General features: G+C 42.3%; 1 protein-coding gene across 1 annotated transcript in view; it reads left to right on the forward strand.

Annotated features, from left to right (window-relative positions):
* The first annotated feature begins 990 nt into the window (after nt 1-990).
* LOC124111248 (apoptosis-inducing factor 1, mitochondrial-like) overlaps nt 991-23,116 on the forward strand; it is a 31,008-nt gene continuing 8,882 nt past the window's right edge. Inside the window, exons 1-15 of the mRNA XM_046470898.2 lie at nt 991-1,383; nt 2,706-2,914; nt 4,983-5,100; nt 6,673-6,806; nt 8,093-8,223; nt 10,561-10,651; nt 11,616-11,700; nt 11,867-11,943; nt 12,985-13,093; nt 13,643-13,687; nt 14,510-14,572; nt 15,574-15,662; nt 16,976-17,116; nt 17,549-17,691; nt 20,459-20,612. Of these exons, the coding sequence (XP_046326854.2) occupies nt 1,290-1,383; nt 2,706-2,914; nt 4,983-5,100; nt 6,673-6,806; nt 8,093-8,223; nt 10,561-10,651; nt 11,616-11,700; nt 11,867-11,943; nt 12,985-13,093; nt 13,643-13,687; nt 14,510-14,572; nt 15,574-15,662; nt 16,976-17,116; nt 17,549-17,691; nt 20,459-20,612 (1,683 nt within the window). The 5' untranslated portion in view covers nt 991-1,289. The remainder of the gene's footprint in view (nt 1,384-2,705; nt 2,915-4,982; nt 5,101-6,672; nt 6,807-8,092; nt 8,224-10,560; nt 10,652-11,615; nt 11,701-11,866; nt 11,944-12,984; nt 13,094-13,642; nt 13,688-14,509; nt 14,573-15,573; nt 15,663-16,975; nt 17,117-17,548; nt 17,692-20,458; nt 20,613-23,116) is intronic.

Here is a 23,116-nt window from a genome sequence, read left to right on the forward strand (position 1 = left end):
AACGTGTTGACCAAAATCTGACATGCGTAGAATCCCATTCATTTTGTGGCTGTACTGTATCTAACGTAAGATGAGTTAAATATCCTATCTCGGTGAAGTGAATCTGCGATAAACACTTTCCTACAGAGACCAAGGACACCAGGTGTTCCAGTCAGCTACGCACTGTCATAAACAATCCGTGCAACAGTGCTAAAATTCCCAAGGTAATATACTTAATCAAATGGTCATAAAAACGAAGATTAAAGCTGTAACGTTTTTTTTATTTTACAGAAAGATCCGAATAACGAAGGACCCTAAACTGAATTGGTTATGATATAAACTGGGATGAATATGATGGCTTATAAAACAAACAAACTTGTATACTTATAAGTTGGATAATAAATAATGTCCGAGTGGTCCTTTACACAATGGCGAAGCAGTTCACAACAGACAGTTGTTTAACAATCACCCTAGTCTTATGTTTCAGTCGCTGTCCATGTCGTTTCAGCATCGTGGTAGTCGGAAGGCAGTAAACACAGCCTCTGTCTTAATATCCATCATTTGACCACGTTATTTCGTATTCCGATCCGAATTTGCGCTGGATAATCGAATGGGTGATTGAGTGATCCGCTCGCCCATATCCTTGTGAGTAGCCATATATGTGAATGCTCTTCTTGGAGGGTTCGTGATTGATGCGTCCTCCTCCAACACACTCGCAATCCAGTCCCCTTGCTTCGATGTTTGGGGAGAATTTGTCGTAAATGTCGGCGTGGTAGCATGCCTTGGTGTACCCACGGACAATGTGCTTGAATTCCCGATCCTTTTCTGGGTCGTGGACCTTCATTAGAATGTATTTGAATTTTCCACTCTTATCAATTTCCACATCTCTGACGGCGAGGAGTTTGGGATTCTTGTATGAACCAGCTGTAGCAATGTTTGCAGCCATTTTCCGACGCTTCCGAAACACAGCACTTGTCTTGTCCACAAAGTGTTGTAAACCGAAAAACTTGTGTTAGGTGTCGGTACAGTGTTTCCTGGTGACACGCGGTGGTCTTGATCTTGCGAGTCACACAAAGAGAATGAACACTGCGAGTGTTGTGAAAGTTTTCACAGACCAAATCGTCTCATGCCCACAACAGACAACGGAAGCTAAGTAATGTATCGCAGGTCGAGGTTCACGTACTCGTCTCTCTGATTGGTTGAAGCTGCTTTTGAGTAGAATGAATGAAACCCGATTTCGGAGCTTGCCACACCTGTTACGCTGTGTGGAGCTTTACTCTCTAACGTGAGAGGTTGAAAAGTCAACAAATATGGCGGCGCTGTTTAGGTGCGTGGTCCAGGGAAGAGCTATCCCTTTTTCAAGAGGGTTTGCAGTTCTATCGCGACGAGTTATCACTGAGTCTTGTAAGAGTTTCTTAATTAATGCCCGACATACATAACAATCCCAGCACTTGATAGATTATAGATGCACGTGAATTATTTACCGGCAACCAACTTCACATGTTGTGATTGGAAACTTTGAAGGTCATTAATCCCGAAGGAAAGAAACAATGTTAGCCGAGTCAGTGCAGTTGGATCTAGAATGAAAAATATGCATAAAATATTTCCCTTCTTTGTTCATATGAATGAAAGCAAATGTTGAGTCTCAAGTGCCCCGGTAGCACCGAACGTTGTACCTTCTCTTAGAGTTACGTCCCTTTTTTAACACGAACGATTTTATGTTTTCAAAGTATGGTTCCTGGCTCCTTATTTATATATTTTCATTCCATCATCTTCAGATACGTTTTGTCCCCATTGTTAACGAATATAATGCAAAACATTTTGCTGTCGAGCTTGGAATATGATAGAAATTGGGTATTGACGAAATTCAGTGAATAGCTTGTCATTGAAAGGCAACAAAACTGCTGTTGTAGGATGGCAGGGATGTCATGATATATCGATAAATGTTTTATTCCGATACTGCATAGTTACAAATGTATGAATATTGATACTAAAATTTATAATTCATAGCCATAGAAATGTTTACATTTATTAAGATTACCATGGTTAAGATGGAAAATGAGAAGGGGGGGGGGGGAATTAAATTTTAAACATTTACCGCATCCGACGTAATAAGTGCCCAGGGCGCTCTCAAAATTAGAAATAGGGGTCTCTCATTAGAATAATATTTTGGTGAAAATAAATTCAGAGTTGAAAGATAAATTTCGTGGTTAATGCTGCAGCCTGAAATGTTTATACGACATATATATTTGTCTAGAATTTAATTGCCCATAATTAAGGATGCATATAACACATGAGTGCATAATATACACGAATAAATAAGTCTTTTGTACATTGATGAATCGGAAGGGGTGCTGATTGGGATTGTTCAATAGCCATTATATTAAGAAATTTTGCCATGGGCGCTTATTAGAGCGAGGCGCTTATTACATCAAATACGGTTATGGATCAGCCTAGTTGATATTTAGCATAAAATTGCAGGTCTTCATTGTTCATGTTTATCATACACATACAGAATATGAATCCTTTCATCATGTTGATTAATCGTAAATTGTCATCTAAGTAAGTTTCAAATGGCTTACTGATCTAAGATCATCTTAGATCAGTAAGCCATTTGAAACTTAAACATGTTAAAGGCTGGTCATCAGAATCACTTTCATGCAAATGTTTCAATTGAACATGTTTAACGACCTTATGAAATATTTATGGTATGATCCACTTTTTAGTGCCTCAGACGCAACATGTGCGATGTATGGGAGGCAATGTCCCATCTCACTGGAAGAGCGACGCACAGATTGCAGAAGAAAACAAAGTGACCATGACCTATCACCCTGTACCTGAGGGGTCATGGCAGGAGGGGTACAGCCGACGAAATGCCAAGTGGAACATCATGCTGGGGGCCAGTGCTGCTGTCCTTGGATTGACATATTTTGTGGTAAGTTCGATGTAGGGCGTCCTAGATATCTCCAGGTACACCTACACTAACTGCTGGGACCATTTCCTTGTTTTTTTTATCTCAAATAACCGGCTATTGTTTTTTATTAACAGTTTACCGACCAATGAAATGTTGACATAAGGAAAAAGGAAATGGGTAAGAGAGGTGGACATGAGAACATCCTTACCATCAACTGATCAAAAAGATTTTTGAGGGCTTTATTTTGAGTGTCAGTCAGTTTTTCAACGGTTAATTTCTTGTAAACTCTATCATAATCAATGGGACTGGCCGTCATGTTTTTGATATCGGAAACCCAACAATGAGACTGGTTTATAACTCGTATTCTGATTGGTGCATTAGCATGGTTAGATTGAGTAGCATAGCAAATCAAATTGGCAAATGAAAATCAAGGGCGAGTAATTTGAGAAGCACAGGAATGGATCCAGGGATAAGTGTAGGTTTACTGATATGTGAGCCCTGGGGATATTGAGGATACATGTAGGGTAAATAATCATAAGTGCTTGTTGTTGCTCCTGATGAAGAGAAAATGTGTGAGAGAATTTATGAAAAATTACATGAACAGTGACAGTGAGTGAGTGAGTAAGATTTGATACCGCTTTTAGCAATATTTCAGCAGTATCACAGCGGGGGAGACCAGAAAAAGGCTTCAAACATTGTATCCATGTGGGGAATCAAACCTGTTGTCTAAGGTGCCACTATTCGCTGTGCAGAGTTGCGTCCCTGGGGCATGCCAGAAACCTATGATTGTGGGTTCGAATCCCGCTTCGCCCTGATTATCTTTCTAGGTTTATCAGCACCATACCCGTGTTCGTTGGTTTCACCGAAGTGGTAAATGTCTGAGACCTGCTTTACTTCAGGCTTCATGTTTTGTTTGTTGTTTAACGCCGCACTCAGCAATGTTCCAGCTATATGACATTGGTCTGTAAATAATCGAGTCTGGACCAGACAATCCAGTGATTGGCGTTGTGAGCATCGATCTGCGCAATTTGGATACCCGATCCCTTTAGTTGCCTCTTGCAACAAGCATTGGTTGCTGAGGATCAACTACGATCTTCATGGGTCATTTACTTATGCAGGGGGAGTGGGGTAGCCTATTAGTTAATATTTTCGCTCCTCGCACTGAAATCCTCGGTTTGATTTCCAACATGAGCATAATGTGTAAAGACCATTTCTGGTGATCTTGCGAAAAGCAGCATGATGCCATACCATAAAGATCTAGGTTAGAATTGGTCTTCAGCAAACCATGCGTTTGTGAAAGTCGAGTATTAAGATTTGGTGGTGAAGCTCACTGACTTGGTTGATGCATGTCATCGTATCCCAATTGTGTTGCAGCATCAGAAACTAACAGTTTCCGTCCACTTGTCCTTATAATGATAACATATAGCTAAACTTTTGAAAAGAACAAATTTCTACTTGTTATGATACCTTAACTATTCAACAGTTTGGCAAGGATTACAGGACTAGTGCCAATTTCTAACACTGTGTTGATCGAGGATCATGATGTCAATAACTGGATTGTCTGGTGCAGATTCGATTATTTACATACCATTGTCATTAACTGTTCTGGGCGGTCGGGTAGCCTAGTGGTTAAAGCGTTGGCTCGTCACGCCGAAGACCCGGGTTCGATTCCCGACATGGGTACAATGAGTGAAGCCCATTACTGGTTCCCCGTCGTGATATTGCTGGAATATTGCTAAAAGTGGCGTAAAACCTCACTCACTCACTCATTAACTGTTCTATTGGCATGATTGGTGATTGCAGCATTAACGATTGCAACAAATGATTATGATAACCTGGATGCTGTGTTACCATGGTTAAAGCGTTGGCTCGTCACGCCGAAGACCCGGGTTCGATTCCCGACATGGGTACAATGTGTGAAGCCCATTACTGGTTCCCCGTCGTGATATTGCTGGAATATTGCTAAAAGTGGCGTAAAACCTCACTCACTCACTCATTAACTGTTCTATTGGCATGATTGGTGATTGCAGCATTAACGATTGCAACAAATGATTATGATAACCTGGATGCTGTGTTACCATGGTTACAGCTATGGAAGTCAGGAGCTGTATATCTTCACAGCACGCCTCCATTACGCAAGGGCAAGAGCTCAGATGGTGCAGCTGGAGTTATACCATCAGGCACATCAGAAAAATCACCAGAGACAGGTACATTATTTCAAAACATTAGTGACGTGTTTAAAAAGATGCTTTCACAAAAAAAGGAATACATTATGCCTTTTTTCTGTTTGAAAATGCTGATAATTTAAAATGTCAAGCTGTTACCTGAATAGTTTTGCAGCATTCCATGCTGGTTATATGAGGCAACTAGATTAGGAAACTGTTGTCAACAAAGGCTTGAGAATAATTAGTGATGGGTGAAAACCAGGAAGACCGTCCTTGACCTTACTTTTGCATGCCAACATCCTGAAGCACTTATGGCCGTGTTGCTTGATGGGGTCTGTTTCCAGTGTGGTACCATGTAAAAAGTCTGATATATGGAAATATAAATATATTGCAAGTGATTGCATGGAATTTGATTGACCAAGCAAGCATTTTTATTTGGTTTAAGTCTCCATAAACCCCCAAAATATTGGTCACATGAACTAACAGACTAGTGCAATCTCATTAAAATCAGATCTAAGTTCTCGCTGCCACTAAACAAAGATCTGAGGACATCCCATTACGGGTCATGTCAGAACGACCTTTCATGAACTTTGACTGAAATGACAAATAAGAAGTCGACATTCGTTTCAACCTGGCGACTTCCATTTCAGACTACTCTTAAAAAATATGTTGACACTGTTCTCAATTAAAATTTTGAAACTGAACAAATGAACATTCCACAATATCTAATCTATGGATGCGATTGTATGGCAGTGCTTCCCACATACTGTGCAACGCCTCCTCCGTTCAGATGTTAATCCCAAGGAAGCGAGAGACAGACGATAATTTTGACGGAATCAGTCATACGGGCCGTAACTGTCATTCGGAATACCCCGTGTTAACGTTTTCGAGGTTGCATGATTAAAAAAAACATTCCGAGTGTCACTTTCATGATCTTGTAAGCGATGCTTTCATTGGTCTGATGAAAGGTCGTTCCGACGTGACCCGTAATGGGATGTCCTCAGATCTTTGTTTAGCAATAACGAGAACTAAGATCTGATTTGAATGAGATTGCGGACTTGTGTTTTCTGATATTAGAATGGGCGGGGATCGTGTTGCATTATTGTGCTGAAACACTGATGCGTACTGTTTTCTACATTTGTTTGTGTGTAAATGATACAGTAAGCAGTATGTGAGGTTATTATTGTTGACATGTGTTATAAGAATAATGGAGCAAAGTAATTTGACCATTTGGTCTTGTTGATATATTGGAAAGTGCAACTCTTTTGGAAATATTTACGGGCTTGTCATTAGGAGAGCTTTGGACAGGGGACCGGTTCATCCTACCAACAGATTTATGACATCGTGTTGTTCGTAGCAAGTTCAGCCCTTAACTGTAAACATTTCGATAAAACTGTCGGATGTTTCTGAATTTTGAAAGTATATTTGTTTTGCTCTGGATTTAAAAAACAACACCATGTACAAAAAAATTTGGTTAAAAAAAAGCCCCCCCCCAAAAGCCTGGTCACCTTGACATTTTAAAATCTATTTGATGAGAAACAATGTTTTTGTGGTCTTTCATTCATTGACACACAGAAAAACACATTAAATGTGATGTTGTGACCTCACCCACAGAAGCAGCACCGGCAGGGATTGACTGGAGCACGGTCCCCGACATCCCCAGCCACGCCCAGTACCTCCTTATAGGGGCGGGGACAGCATCCTTTGGCGCTTTCAGGGCCATCAAGTCCAGGGACCCCAAGGCCCAGGTTCAGTGTTTTTAATGTTATTTGTTTAAATGGCATGTAACAGACCAAGCTCCTTCCCAGTGCATGACACCTTTGTTACACTCTCGGTAACATCGCTGCCACCAGTGTGGAGTGAGTGAGTGGGTATGGTTTTACGCCGCTTTTAGCAATATTCCAGCAATATCATGGCGAGGGACACCAGAAATGGGCTTCACACATAGTACCCATGTCGAGAATTAAACCCAGGTCTTCGACGTGACGTGCGAACACTTTAACCACTAGGCTACCCGACCGCCCCCCGTCAGTGTGGAAGTGGTCATTACAAGAATATTGAAATTTGCCCTCTAACCCCAAATGTAGTCATAGTTACATTTTTGTTAAGTCTTTGGGAATTATAGTGAATTTTGAAAAGGCTTACAGCTGACCAGATTTCCCTGATGAATTTATCTTTTTGTTTGAATTTTTTGCAACGGAAAATCACTGAATTCCCCTCTACATTCTTACTGAACCAATTACATGATAGTTGAAATGAAATAGAAATTCAAATTGCAGACAAACAATAATTTAGCTTGGGTTAGCATATTTGGCATCATGGCAGACATCACTGGTTTGTGTAGATAACAGCCAGTCGTTTGCGAGTTCAACTCCAAGCATGGTTGTAGCCACCTATCACAGTGAGGAGCTTTGACTGGTGGCAGCGATAGTATAGAGAGCTCTGCGAATGGGCTTTTGCTGTGAGGAGCTTGGTAACAGTATGCTAGGTGCAAAATCTGACAGAAGTACTTATCTTCAGGCCGCTTGTGGCTCCTGAGAGTTTCAAGGGCTTCAGTCCTTCCCCAGACATAGGAACATGTAGTTCTTGTGGTGCCTCCTTTGGGAAGTGACATTGTTCAAAATATGCATCTGCTCGCCCAGCAGTGAATGGGTACCTGGTAGGATGAGATGGTATTGTGACTGTTAACCTTTTAGCACCTCACTACATGCAAATCGGTTGTATATCCCCAAGGGAGCTGATAATGAAAATCAGCCTGGTTAAAGGATCATTGTTCAATAATTTTTTTATTCTCAGCTCCTTGGGGAGTATACAAGTTACAACCCTAACTCTCTCTTCAGAATATTGCAAAACCCATCTCAATCTCACTGTAACATGTTAACACCATCTCATAGTAACCATGGTAACATCATTCAATCTCACTGTAACATGTTAACACCATCTAATAGTAACCAGGTAACATCATTTCAATTTCACTGTAACATGTTTGTACCATCTCAATCTCCACTGTAACCATGGCAACATTGTGCTGCAGGTGCTCCTGATCGGCGAGGAGAATCGCATCCCCTACATGCGTCCGCCGCTGTCCAAGGAGATGTGGTTCAGCGAGGACAAGGAAGGTGTGCAGAAGCTGAGATTCAAGCAGTGGAACGGAAAGGAGAGAAGGTGAGGACCCGTGCTGGGGGATGTCCTCATTATAACGATCTGTCCTAGCTCCACAATGCAGGGACTGTACACACGTCCAGCCCAGTGTCCAAAATAACGCCTGCCGGTGGCTGGTAACGTTTCTGTCGGGCTGCATGAAAGTTTCCTTCATCTGCCTGACTGCCTGGCAGATAATTTTAAGACTACTTGTGTATTCAGTTATATTATACCTCATAGATTCTCCAGCAATTGTTTTGCATTGTGATTGTCTCTTGTTTTTCATGATTTTTCAATATTTATTGTCTCTGAATGCAGACAGGTAACTTTGAAGATGTGCAGGCAACATTTATGGGGCACCTGCCTGACTGTCTTGTTGGGTTTTATATTTATCTTAAACACTGGTCCAGCGTTAGAAAATCATTTTCCATATACCATATTTCACTCAATCTCAGACTAGAGTTTGTAGCTAGTCCTGCTTGATCGAGGTTAAAATGTTTTCTGCTGTCAGTGTCATTCAGTTCCAATTTGTAGCAATAGTAAAAGCGCTGAGAACTGATGCAGAATTAAGCCCTTGAAATGCTAGTATCAATGACTTCTATCATTGTAGTCGTCTTCTACTCGGCACAGGGGCGGTCAGGTAGCCTAGTGGTTAAAGCGTTCGCTCATCACGCCGAAGACCTGGGTTCAATTCCTGACATGGGTACAATGTGTGAAGCCCATTTCTGGTGTCCGCCGCCGTGATATTGCTGGAATATTGCTAAAAGCGGCGTTAAACCATACTCACTTACTCTACTGGGCACAATGTAGTAGTGTCCTGCTAGCAGACTGGATTTTGAAGGTTGCAAGTCACAGTAGAATGAAAAGCACTGACATTCTTGACACAATTTGCTACTTTTTGTTCTACAATTGGATTAGAGTGAGTGAGTGAGTTGTGTTAAAGCCGCTTTTAACAGTATTCCAGTTATTTCACGGTGTGTCAGCTTAATGTGGGAGGAAAGCCCGAAGTGATGCAGGTCTCAGATGTTGACCACTTTGATGAAACCCACGAGCACGGGTATGGTGCTGACAAACCTAGAAACATAATAAGGGCGAACAGGGATTCGAACTTACAATAATAGGTTTCTGGCGTGCCCAAGGGACGCAACTCTGCACAGCGGCGCCTTAGACGACTGGGCCATCCGTGCCCCCCAATTGGATTAGAAAATGAAATACGAGAATGTTTTACAAAAGTAAGGTTTGTTCATACAGATATTGGGCACATTTCTGTACCCATGATCATGAGGTTACTCACTGGTGTATGTTGGCTGAGGACAGACTCTTGGATACATTAGCTGTGACAGGATCATCTGATCGTAGGCTTGGTCCATCACTTGTGGCTATCAATAGCATAGTAAACATCTAGGACCGGCATCCCTCCAGACGTTTTTCCATAATATGCTGACACCCCTTTGTGTAGCCATGGTAACTATAACGCCATGGGGATTCTAGGTTAGAATCATCTTCCCGAGGCAAGGGCTTTAAAGGACTATATATGTCCAGTTTCCACCCTTGCTGAACTAGGCTAGAATTTCCAGGTTTGATTGTTGCGCCACCAGTGGCTATTATGAGTTATGTCCCTTCTATGTCCCTCAAATTGACCAATCAAATTCCTTCAAACAGAATGGTGTCGCCCAGTCAAGACGACCTGATCAATAATCAAGATCTATAATGTAATAGAAAAGGCTCTTTGCGAAGTCCATCAGATCACTTGATCACCTTGATTAAAAACATGAAATGATTTGCAAAATATATCTCGACGCCCAGTTGGCCGTACACAAGCTTTGCAAATTCTGCAAATCCTTTGCATGTTTACAAACTGGATGTCTAGTTCGTTAGACTCATTAGTCCAGAATTCCAGCCTAGTTCAGCAAGGTTGGAAACTGGACTTTTATAGTCAGTTAACCCCCTTGCCTCAGGAAGATGAGTTCGAGTAGGTTCCCAGCAACCTTTGCTCATAAGAGGTGATTAAACGGATTGGGTGGTCAGGATATGTGATTTGGTTGATTGTGTGTCATCTTACGATGACGGCATTGATCGTGGTTCACTGGATTGTCTGGTCCTTACTTCATTATTTGCAGGCATCCATCATACAGCTGGAATAATGCTGAGTTAGGCGTTAAACAAACAAACAAACAAACATGTACCTGTTCTACTATTCATGGAGGTGTTAAACCAAATTCTAGTATTTTGAGGACAAACTAAGAAACAATTTCTTTTCTTTTTTGTATTCTTTCTTGCAGCTAGTTACCTGGCATTTGTTTGGCTGTTAGAAATATGAATTGGACATCAATGTGAAGAAAAATATGTTTTCTGCTTCAGCCTCTTCTTCGAACCAGACAGCTTCTATGTGGAACCAAAGAAACTATCACACCAAGATAATGGTGGTGTCGCAATTCTACAAGGGAGGAAGGTAACTTTACCAGTCCTAGACAAATGTCTAATGTTCTTCAGCACTCTAGTGTTCTCTCCATGTGCCCCTCTGTCTTCCTTCATGCATACATTCTTGTCAGAATACCTTGGAGATCTGTGTTGCTTCTTCTTATGAAAATGCGTTATCCAATCAGATCGCTGTTCTTATCTCGTATAGATTCACAATGATGGTGACTACCATAGATGACCACCTGGTTGATCAGATAATGAAAACATTTGCGATTTCATCCCAGACAGACTGACAACGATGACAATTGTTAAGGGGTTTAAAACATTGAAAGAAATAATTTGTGTCAACAAAGACAGGAATAGGTAAATCGTACGAAAGTGTACCAGTCGTGTTTAATGACTGTTGTCATCATCGTACCGCTTACAAGCACATTACTTTGGCAAATTGATTTATAACTTGGAAAGACTTAGAAAATACTTGTCTTCAGATACTTGTTGAAAGAACTATTGTATGAAACGTTCTCAGAATGGATTGTATGTGTGATAGTCCAATCATATTTTGCACAGGAATTTATGTGGCAAGGGTGGAAACTAGACTTCGATAAATAGATGAAATAAACTATGCCACTGCACTTTTTTCACACTTATGTCAACCAGAATTGTTCACTGAAAAATTGTTAAACCAAGAAACACAATCTTGCCTAAGATCATGGAGATCGACCAAATTCACTGTTGCACACCGTATCAAAGAATTACTTCAACACTGTTGCTTTGGATCTGTTTGTAATTATCAGTGTATACCAAATCCAAATATTTTCAAATCAGCAATACTGCAAATGTTAAAAGATACATACTTGTAAAAGTGGACAGCATCTTTGAAGGTTTCAAGAAAATGACACAAATATTTCCAATACATCATTACATGTCTGTAAACCAAGAGAAATAAACATGAAGACAGACCAAATTCACTACAGGTATATTGACAATGATTTCAGGTGACAAAGCTTGATGCTTCAAAGAAGAAAGTATGGTTGGACAATGGATCAGAAATCAACTTTGACAAGTGCCTAATTGCAACAGGTAGAGTAGTTGTATACTCCCCAGGGAGTTGAGAATGATAACTGAAACGCGTAGGGATCGACTGGTGCGAGAATAAATATTAACTGCAATTGAGTTGTCTGGATATGTGCAGTATATAAATGTATAATTATAAGACACACTCACTCACTCGTCTCCTCTGTTTCAGGAGGCAAACCCCGTAACTTGCCGGTGTTGGAGAGAGCGGGGAAAGAAGTCAATCGGAGGACAAACTTGTTCCGTTCTGTGAGTTGGAAACATTTGCAGAGATAGAACCTGACTGTTAATTTCCTCTAGGGTAGAATGATCGCATGTAACAACTATTAAGATGTTTGCACTTTGCATTTTAGCGATTCTCAATGCTGAGTAATCAATTTAAGTCATGTGCTTCATTGTTGAGAAAAATACCACATGGCGTCATCCATTGTTCAGGACATCACAATTAGATCAGATTACATCATCTGAACAATAGCCTGCCTTTAGTGAAGTTTCTCTGTTGGGTTGACATTTCACATGTTTTTTTCTTCATTTTCTCCCGTAAAATGCCAATGAGTGATATATAGATGACCTGCTCGATACTCAGAATTACAGATTATCTGTCCCTTGTGAATGAATTAAGTAAGTCTCTCGACACAAGACTCGGGATTACAGCCATTGATACACTGGGGACAGATGATTCCCTGTAGCTCGTTGATTATTTTTATATATAGGTGTTACTAACAAGATCATCTCCAAAGTGAGGTTCCCGGATTCTACATGTAACCACCCATTCACCTGTATAATGTATATATATACTACTCAAAAAAAGAAAAGAAAATGATTTGTGTTCTGTAACTTCTTTTGTGGAGTATATTTACAAAAGAATTTCTTCACAACCATAAGTCTGGAAATGTATTAATCTGGAGCCGTAAATATCCGGGGTAGAATAGGACTTCACCAACCCATGCTTGCCGAAAAACGTGACTATGCTTGTCGTAAGAGGCAATAACGGGATCGGGTGGTCATGCTGACTTGGTTGATGCACGTCGTCATATGCCTGTATCTTACCCCAATTGCATGGAACAATGCTTATGATATCACTGGATTGTCTGGCCCAGACTCGATTATTTACAGACTGATGTCATATAGCTGGAATACTGCTGAGTGCAGCGTTAAACAACAAACAAACAAAGAAAAATTAATCTGGACCACTCTATTAAACACGAGAAATAAGGGTGGACGTCTCAGAAGTTGCAGGTGATGGACTGAAGATGTGATGTCCACTCTACCTCATCTTTGTATTTACAGATCAGTGACTTCCAGCATCTGGACGAAGCAACACGAAAGGCTAAATCGGTGGTTGTAGTTGGTGGGGGTTTCCTCGGCAGTGAGCTGGCTTGTGCCCTGGGAAAACGAGGTGGGTGGACCCGAATTTTCCACTTTGATCAAATGTCTATAATTTCTTTTGTTTTGATAAATGACAGAGAATTTAGAAAACTGGACACTGGTCTCCTTGCTCAAACGGACTGTACAACTCCTATCTCCAACTATGTCAGGTTATACTATACTTTAAAACTGTGTTTACGAATCAACCAATTCCAAAAAAATTTAAATGTAAGAAAAATAATTTATTAAAAAAAGCAAAGTGAAATGTTGAAAACAGCTCATTTACTGTTGCTATCACATTAAATATATTATATCATATATTATTCTTAAAAACTGTTGAAAATGTATCTTAATAACTTCTGGAATTTTTTTGTACCAAATTACCCGAAGTTTGGGACCAATACGCTTAACTGTCTACACTTTGGTGTGAAAATAGCCAAAAGACTGAACCCATGGGAATAAAAATATACTGAATACCCAAAGAACTATCAATGCCCAAAATGGATGATAATTTGAGTAAATGTTTTCAGACATATCTTAGTCACAGAGGTGATCAGTACAAAATAATGTTTGTTTCCAGGCAAGAAGAATGGAATGAAGGTGTATCAAGTGTTTCCTGAAGCAGGTCAGTGAATATTTGATGTTCAGAAAGCTGATTAATGAAGAAAAGTAGTAGCCAGAGCCAGAGTTTCAATAGCAAAGGGGACGAGGGTGAAAACTGGCTACAACCCTTGTGGACATTATGATGTTGTTGGTCGAAGCTGTGAAACTGTTTCCTGCATGCACCCACCATCATACAGCTGGAATATTGCTTAGTGTATACCCATGAAGATCCAGCTTAGAATAGGTCTTCAGCAACCCATGCTGGCCTAAAAGGCGACTATGCTTGTCGTAAGAGGCGACTAACGGGATCGGGTGGTCCGGATCGGGTGGTCAGGCTGGCTGACTTAGTTGATGCATGTCATCGTATACAAATTGTGTGGATAGATTGTCTGGTCCAGACTCAATTATTTTAAGACTTTCGTCATATAGCTGGAATATTGCTGACTGCTGGAATATTGTTCGGGGTTGAAATAGGTCCTCAGTACTTGTTGTATGTGTGTGTGTTTGTTGTTTAGCACCGCACTTGGCAATATACCAGCTGTATGAAGGCAGCCTGTAAATTATCAAGTATGGATCGGAAGAGCATAGTTTGCTGGGGACCAAGTCAAACCCGGAATATCCCTTGTGATGGTTGTTGTAGGAGTCCACTTAAGTGGATTACGTGGTTAGGGTCTGTGACATCACTGATGATGTGGGTCGATGCTCATGCTTTCAGTCACTGGTTTGCCTGGTCCAGACTTGATAATTAACAGTCTGCCATGAAATTGGTAGACCTTTGTTGACTGCAGTGTCCCCTCACTCACTTGTGGAAGCTGCTGCTAAGATGACATCCTGTCTGTTGCAGGTAACATGGGCCGTGTGCTGCCAGAGTACCTCAGCAACTGGACCACCAAGAAGGTACAAGCAGGTACGAGGACATATTTAAACAAGCACAGGCAGCTTAAGATTTGGGGGGGTCTGGTGCTGGTGGAGGGTGCACAGGGTACACAGGGTACACAGGGTACACAACCCTTGCGTTTTTCAGACATCTTACATGTTAACTGCACCCTCGGCCAAGTCACTTTGTGGACTGCTTCTTGTCATGGACATATTGTGCACCCCCTCTTTTCAAAATCCTAGATCAGGTTCTAGAAGGGATTGGTATCTGTGAGTTTTATGAAGACAGGAAGTATTTGTGGATAAGAAATCTTTGCTGTTTGTAATGTCTCGGGATTAAATCTTGCATCTTTATCAAGTTAATGAAGGGGTCTCCGATGAAGGGGCAATAAACAACCCTGAAATGTCATTACAAACAATAGGGAGTTGTTATCCACAACAGCTTCATATGTTCTTGTTCTTCCTAATTCTCCATGCCCATCAAAGACTTGACAATATTTATGCCAGACTGTTGGAGTTTTCTGGAGTCTTGAGAGATGTTGGCGGTGTTCACAATAGATTTATGTTGAGGTATGCAATTACTACATAACAAAAATCATTGTGGGAATTAGCAGTATTTGTATACAAAGATTTTGAATAGATATGCTGGTAGTTAAACAAAAAGCTAAGTAAATTACGACAAAGCATCAAAGAAAATAAACAATGACAAACATGTTTTTTATATTGTAACAATTACACTCTGTATGCTCAGCTGATGTTGTTCTCTTTTGATCTCAGTATAGACAGCGTATGTATATTACCATTGATTTTGAAGATTTCTACTGGGGTTTGCATTATAGTCGTATTACATACAACAGCACAGGGTAACAGTCAGAATAGAAGCATGTCTCGTACACAGTTTGAACTCTGATTATACATGTTTATTATATCTTCATCGTGAATTCTTTTTTTGAACTTGGAAATTAAGCGATTTGGAAAGCATTGATTTAAGTAATGTTTTGTCCCAGCTGAAATGTATTTGTTATATTGCAGAGGGTGTGAATGTCATCACTAACAGTCTTGTAAATTCTGCTGAGTTTCTCAACAACGAGGTTGTCCTGGGTCTGAATAATGGAAGCAAAGTGAGTAGAAGGAATAGTCTCTTTTTTATGGGGGTGGTCCGGTAGCCTAGTGGTTAAAGCGTTCGCTCGTCACACCGAAGACCCTGATTCGATTCCCTACATGGGTACAATGTGTGAAGCCCATTTCTGGTGTCTGGTGATATTGCTGGAATATTGCTAAAAGCGGCGTAAAACCATACTCACTCACTCTCTCTTTTTTTAAAGAGATTAACCTTTTTTGTAAAAATTTCTATTCCAAAATATTTTCTTTAAGTTATGATACATAGTTCTTCTTTGAATGCAGATCTAATTCCTAATGGTGAGCTTAATATACAGAACAGGCAGGAGGTAAAGATGCCTGACTTCACTCAGTGCTATATCTTGACTGGCACAGTGGTCTAAGGTAACGCCATGCAAGGATCCTGTACTAGGTTCTATTCCATGAAGGCTGTGTGGTAGCCTTGTGGTTATAGCATACACTCGTCACCTGAAGGCTGAGGTTCGATATCCCACATGGGTACAATGTGTAAAGCCAATTTCTGGTGTCCCCTGACGCGATATTGTTGGAATATTGGTAAAAGTGGCGTAAAACCATTCTCCCTCACTTCTTTTTCCTTGATTGGTCTGATTAAAGTCGTTGGTCTGTCAGAACCATTCCCATGCCTGTGGTAACCATCTAAGATCTACATCACTTGGGATATTGGACTGTGGTTTGGTTAATAACTTACAATACATGAATAAATTAGGACTTAATGAAATTTGATGTCAGGGCCACTGTCAAATAGATTGATCGTGACATAACCAAGATTAAATCTCACATGGGAAAAGGGAATAATTTTGACAGATATTCATGGATTTGGATCATAAATTGGACCAAATAAAAAATTTGGACAGGACGTGTGATAATAATGAATGATGTGCATATTTATATTGCACCAAATCTGAAAGCCATCTGTTAGCGCTATTACCCTGGTTAATAGATCAGTGTGCATTCAGTTTTCATTCTCATCTCCCTGGGGAGTATACAACCAAAGGCACAGGAAGGTTAACAGACATAACCATCTCATCCTACAGGGTACCCATCTCTGCTGATGTGTTCGTAGATTATTTCTTCTTGAGGTGTAAATAAATATTCACCTTCTATTCCAGAAGGGGACACAGGTGGCTCAGTTGTCTAAGCCACTGCTGCAGTTCATGGTTTGAATCTCAGTTTGACCCAATTATGTTTCTAGGTCTGTCAACACCATACCCGTGCTTGTGAGTTTCACTTGGGTCTTTTTCTTGATAGAACTGAAACACTGTTCAAAGTTTGAGAACCAACTCACTTGTTGCAGGTGAGTGCGGAGCAGGTAGTGGTAGCGGTGGGTCTGGAACCCAACGTGGAGCTTGCAAAGACGTCCGGCCTGGAGCTGGATGAATCTCATGGCGGCTTCCGCGTCAACGCTGAACTGGAGGCGAGATCAAATGTGTGGGTGGTGAGTAGACATTATTATGTGTCTGTCATTTTCTTCACAGGCAGAATCAAGTAGAAGGTAGCTAGCTATTTTATGATGAGACGTTTGAACAAAGTGAATGTGTTAGCATCTCTCCATTCGACCATGAACACACATTGTCCCAGTTTAACAGTAGCATATGCTGTAAGGTTTTAAAGCTTTTGTTAATGACATGGTTGGAGCCTAAGAATGCGCACAACTTACTAATTTTTCCAACTGAACTCTAGCATCAGCTGTAAGGATTTAAAGCTCTTGAAACAGCTTAGCAGATATTCTTTGTTCATTGTCTTCATAGGGTTTGTGGCCACGAAGATACTGAGGGTTAATATTTCTCTCCGCAATCGTGTTGCTGCTGTGACTGTCAGTCTTTTTGTTTGTGTTATCTGTGAACCGTCTCCCAAATGTCTTCTTTAGGCTGGTGATGCTTCCTGTTTCTATGACATTCGGCTGGGACGGCGCCGCGTCGAGCATCACGACCACGCAGTTGTCAGCGGGAGACTGGCAGGGGAGAACATGACGGGGGCAGCCAAACCCTACTGGCATCAGTCCATGTTCTGGTGAGAGCTGGTTTTCTGTTTAACGAAGGACTCAGCAATATTCTAGCAATATTCTAGCAATATCACACTGACTTGTAAATGATTGACCAGATGATTGATATTATGGGCAATGATGTTCTCAGCAATACCCAGTCCATTATGTCACATCTTATGACCATCACAGGTTGCTGGGGACCTACTCTAACCCGGAATCTCCACTGGGTTCTGGTGAGAAATTCAGAGCTATACTGGTTGATGTTTCCGTTAGCTCACCGCCAAGCATTGGGGTATTTGTGATATTGTTGGATTATTGCTAAAAGCAGTGTAAAATCAAACTCACTGAGTAGGAAATTTAACATTTGCTATTGTTGTTTCTGTTGTGATCCCCACAGTTTGAAAAGGTTTGAAAAACAGGGGGATATAGTGATCAGCATGTCTGTCCATCCTTTTTCCCTTTTCCGGGGCAGGACTAAAAAACGTTAAATACTTCTTATTGAAATTTTCTAAATAGATAATTCTAGTTAGGAACTCGTGCCTTTTTGATGATTTGGGATTTGTATTCTTTTTTTTTGTTTTGTTTTTATGGTCTTTCATGATGAAAACAAGTTGTTTTCTGTTTCCAGAGCAGAGATTTATTTCTAGATGAAACTCGCTACACAGATCAGTCCAGTGGTGTACTGGTACCTTTTGATGATTTGGGATTTTGAAAAATACTGAACAGTATTATTTTTTTCTTCTAGGTATCCAAAGGCAATGACCCAAAAATGGGGTATAAGTAGCCAAACTCAATTTCCGAATTACACCAGACCGGGGGATATGTCATCTGATGACTCCTGTTACTACATTCGATTCCCGACATGGGTACAATGTGTGCAGCCCATTTCTGGTGTCCCCGCCATGATATTGCTGGAATATTGCTAAAAGCGGCGTAAAACCATACTCACTCACTCTTGTTATTACTTGCAATGAGCTGTTGTGAGGGATTTTCTGTTATGAGTTGTCTCCCTTGATGGCGGCCATGGGACAATGTTTGGACTGGTCTCATTTGCCAGGAGCATCTGTGTAGAAGGCTTTAAGCATTCAGACATGCTGTTTTCATTGCTCAGATCGTTCATTCTATTTATCAACAGATTGCCAAGAAGAAATAGACAAATCTGTTACATACAGCAGACCAATATCTCAGACAAGTGAATCATTACATTTTCATCGCTGCCGCCTAACACCTCTGACACCAAATTATATTTGTAATTTGAAGATGTCAGACCCATGTTGTGTAAATATTTCTCAAACTGAATAGTTTGGTCTGTTTTTTTGTCTTTTATAAAACATTGTGAATAGTCCCTGTTATGTCAAAATACAAGGAATGATAATGTGGCTTATCTGTACTGCCCTCATCCTCCTTTGAATTTCCAACTGAAGTCCAGGCTTGTTCTGAGAGCTGTCAAGAGCCAGTAATATTTAAGGTGGACATTTGTGCTATCCAGTGTCTCTTAGACTTTTTCCAGTATTTTATAAATAAATATTGCTTGAATTGAAGATTAGAAAAAAAACTTTTCAATGTAGACAGGCAATTTGTCGATTGAACTGCACTAAATTCAATATGGAACAGCGAAGGTAATGGGTGAAGCAGCGTTGGTTGTCCAGTGTTTTCATGGGTTTTTTTACCTGCACTCAGATAATAGCCTTTACTTTACTTGCACATGTGACAAGCATTGAAAATGTGTTGAATACACCCCAAAACATCTTCCCGAGGCAAGGCAGTTTACTGATTGTAAAAGTCCAGTTTCCTATTTCTGGGCTCGATCATACCGCCACGAGTGGCTATTACGAGTTATGTTCCTTCTATGTCTCTCCTATTGACAAATCAGATTCTATTTCTCATATCGCTTGCATTTGCTTCAAACTACATGGTGGTGCCCACCGAAGACGATCTGATTGATAATCAATATCTATATTGTAATAAACGGCTCTTACTTCGCTAAGTGCATCAAATCACGTAAGCACCTTGGTTAAAAACATGAAAAGATTTGGGAAATATCTGTTGATGCTAAGTTGATGGTACACATGCGTTGCAAATTCTGAAATCAACCGAAATCTGCACATCAGTTTGCGAACCGGATGTTAATTTTTTACTAGATTTTGATTGGACTATGCATAGACGTGTTAGTACAGCCAAAGTATAACTCCATGATTCCGGCCTAATTCGACAAAATTGGAAACTGGACGTTTATGGTCCTTTGCTTCAGGCAGATGCCCCAAAAACTATTAATACCAATGTGAATAATAACATGTGAGCAAGTACTTAAAGGCTCCAAAAATTATTGACCGCCTCCGTGGTCTAGTGGTAGAGCGTCTGCGAAGGAGAGCGGAAGCTCCGGGGTTCAATCCCCGGCCGCATCATACCAAAAGACGTTAAAAGGTGGTACTTGTTGTTACCCTGTCTGGCGCTCGGCATTAAAGGGCTAAAACAAGGACTGGTCAGCTCGGACAGGTCTGGTCAGTCAGTATACTGTGTCTGAGCGTGGTATCCATGGTAAACTGCGGCGTGGTATCCATGGTAAACTGCGGCATGATATCTCAGTGTGCTAGCACTAGAAATCGGCATCAGTCCGGACTAGTACAAGCAGCCACACACACACACATGCATGCATGTCGCTATATAAGCGCTATAATCTTGGACGCGACGTTAAACCCAATTTCACCTCACCTCACCAAAAATTTTCTGTAGTGTGAAACTACATGGTCGTTTATTGAACAGCATTATATATAAACCTACACTTGAATTCAGGTCAGACCTTGGTCCGGAGGTTGGGTATGAAGCTATTGGGATTGTGGACTCCAGTCTGCCGACAGTAGGAGTGTTTGCCAAAGCAACTGCACAAGACACACCTAAAGCTGCTGTTGAGGAGAGTGGGGAGGGACTTCGCTCAGAGGCAGAACAGGTTTGTTTGTTTGTTTGTGTGTCTGTTGTTTATGCCAGGCTATATGACGGTGACCTGTACATAATCAAATTCTGTGCCAGAAAATCGAGTGATTATGTCTCCATTACATTTGACCACTTTCTAAATGGCATTGTGTATTCATAGCTTTCGGCCATGGGACCCATGCCAATTTACATTTGTCAGAGGGGTACACAAAGTACGTGATCTAGGCTACCAGTTGTCAGACTTTCATTTGTTGAAGCCTCGGTGGCTGACTGGGTTAGGTGATTAGGTGCCCCACTCTCTACCCAAAAAAGTATTCAAAACTGTTATCCAAATTATAACATTTGTTACATTTGACCACTTTTTAAATGGCATTGTGTGTTCAAATATTACATTAAGTAATACGTTACCACTGTTATACCGAGGCTGTTGTCTCCCACAACTGCTGCTATAGCGAAATCTACCACAGAGATCTCAATTACCTCATGCAGCACGTGCGTAGCCAGCTAGCTGCCATGTGACACCCTTCACTCTTGTCTCCTTCGTCTGCTTAGCAAGACGTGTTTTCTCCTGCTGAAGCGTTCCTTGAAGATTTGGTGATATTTATTATAGTTTATTCTCTAATAAACTGTGCTTTTATGGGGCGTTGCGGTAGCTACGCTTGGTTATAATTTTCCCGCCAAATGGAAAATTTTTCCCGCCCTTTTTTCTATATACTTGCGGGGTTCGCGTATGCACGTTGTGTTTTACGTTTCCCCTGTTCTTGTATGTTTTGGGGGTTAACATAACTTATTTCTTTAATAAAAGTTATATGTGTATGTTATATGTTCACATTGCTCGTTTATTTTCTTGTGAAAATGCTCGTTTGTGAATCATTGTGGTGCGTGCGTTGTAACCATGTTTTGTTCTTTGTTTATAGCAAACAATCAATGTCTGACATGGATATGTCCCCAGCCACCCCCTCTACCCCTGCTCCTCGGAGTTGTGGGGTGTGCAGAAAGTTTTTGTCGTCCCGGGATCCCCACGATCGTTGCCCGCGGTGCAGGGTTCCTTGCGGGGACACCCGGTGCATCCTTTGCGATGGTCTGGGGCCTGCGGAGTTTGAGCGGTACCGGCTGTACGTACAGTCCGTCTCCACCCCTGTGGTGGCCGGTTCGTCCGGTCGGGGTCCCCGTGCGGGTACCACCTCCTCGGCTGCGGCGGATCCCCTTGCGGCCCTCGGGCTGCCTGGGGATTCCGTCGCCGCATTATTGTCGAAACTCATGGACTCCAAGCTGGCGGCCTTATCGCAAGATAGGCCGCTGGCTGTTCCGTCCCCGGCCTCTTCGGTGGCCGCGGGTTCGGATGCGGGGTCCACCGGTACGGCGGCGGCTGCCGTGGTCACCGGTCCTTCCCCCGAACCGTTGCTTCCGCTATCGGTTAAGGACCGCGTGGCCATGGTGTATGACCTCTTCGAGGACATGCCAAAGCCCCTGCTGATACCGCGGGGAATCCACGGTTCCGTGGGTTCCTCCGAGGTATACGACGAGGCGTCTGACAAGGCTTTCCCGGCATCAACCTTGCTGCGCGGAATTAAGCCTTCTTTGGAGAAGGCCTTCACGGCTGCCTCCGGTCGGGGTCTCCCGTTACCTCCCCCGTCGTGGAGAAAAGGGTCTTTCCCGGTACATGACCTTGCCTTTCCCGAGGCTGGTCCTTCTGCGGAAGCCCATGTGGAGCGTTTGGGGGTCCGTGCCCCACCGGTTGCCACCGTACCACAAGGTACCCTGCAACAGCTGGACACCCTCGCTCGACACTCCATGCTGGCAATGTCTCACGGAGACACATACCTGGCTGCAGCGGCCAGTCTGGTCGAAGGTTCTCCCACGGACTGAGACCAGCGCATTTACAACTGCTTGCTCGGTTTGAATGCTTCCCTGGAGTACGTTGCCGGGGCTTCGGCCTTTGTTTCCGGCACGTGCCATTTTCTTCGGCGCCAGTCGTATCTGGTTGCTTCAGGGTTGGACGCTGCCAATCAGGAGGTGCTCCTTTCGCAGCCTTGGTCTGCTCGGACCCTGTTTAATAACAAGATCCCTGGGGTTCTGAAGGAACAACAGGCCGCTGTGTCTGCCGAGGCCTCTCGGCACACACTGGATCTTGTGGGGTCCTTGCATAGGCGCCTGGGTGCCGCTCCGAAGCGGAGCGCGCCCCAGGATGCTGCGTCCGGCAGGCCTAAGGGGTCGGGTCCTTCTTCCTCCGGGAAGAAGCCCCACTCTGAGGGCTCCGGTAAGGGTTCTCAGCAGCCCTTTCGCGGGAAGAAGTGGAACTGGGGGAAGCCCAAGTCGTCTAAGGACGGCAAGGGCCCCTCCAGGTGACTCTCATTGGAGGGGTTCGTGTGCCGACAGCGCCAACTTCGGTTGGCCCGTAGGCGAACCCGAGTCACTTGGCCCTGGACAGTTGCGCCTGCCGCAGCCCGTCCGGCCCCCCTCTCTTTCCCCAGTGGGAGCCAGACTCCAGACTTACTGGGAGAATTGGGAACAAGTGTT

Source organism: Haliotis rufescens, unplaced genomic scaffold (assembly GCF_023055435.1).
Source record: "Haliotis rufescens isolate VD_foot unplaced genomic scaffold, xgHalRufe1.0.p SCAF_7, whole genome shotgun sequence".
In the NCBI taxonomy this organism is placed as follows: domain Eukaryota; kingdom Metazoa; phylum Mollusca; class Gastropoda; order Lepetellida; family Haliotidae; genus Haliotis; species Haliotis rufescens.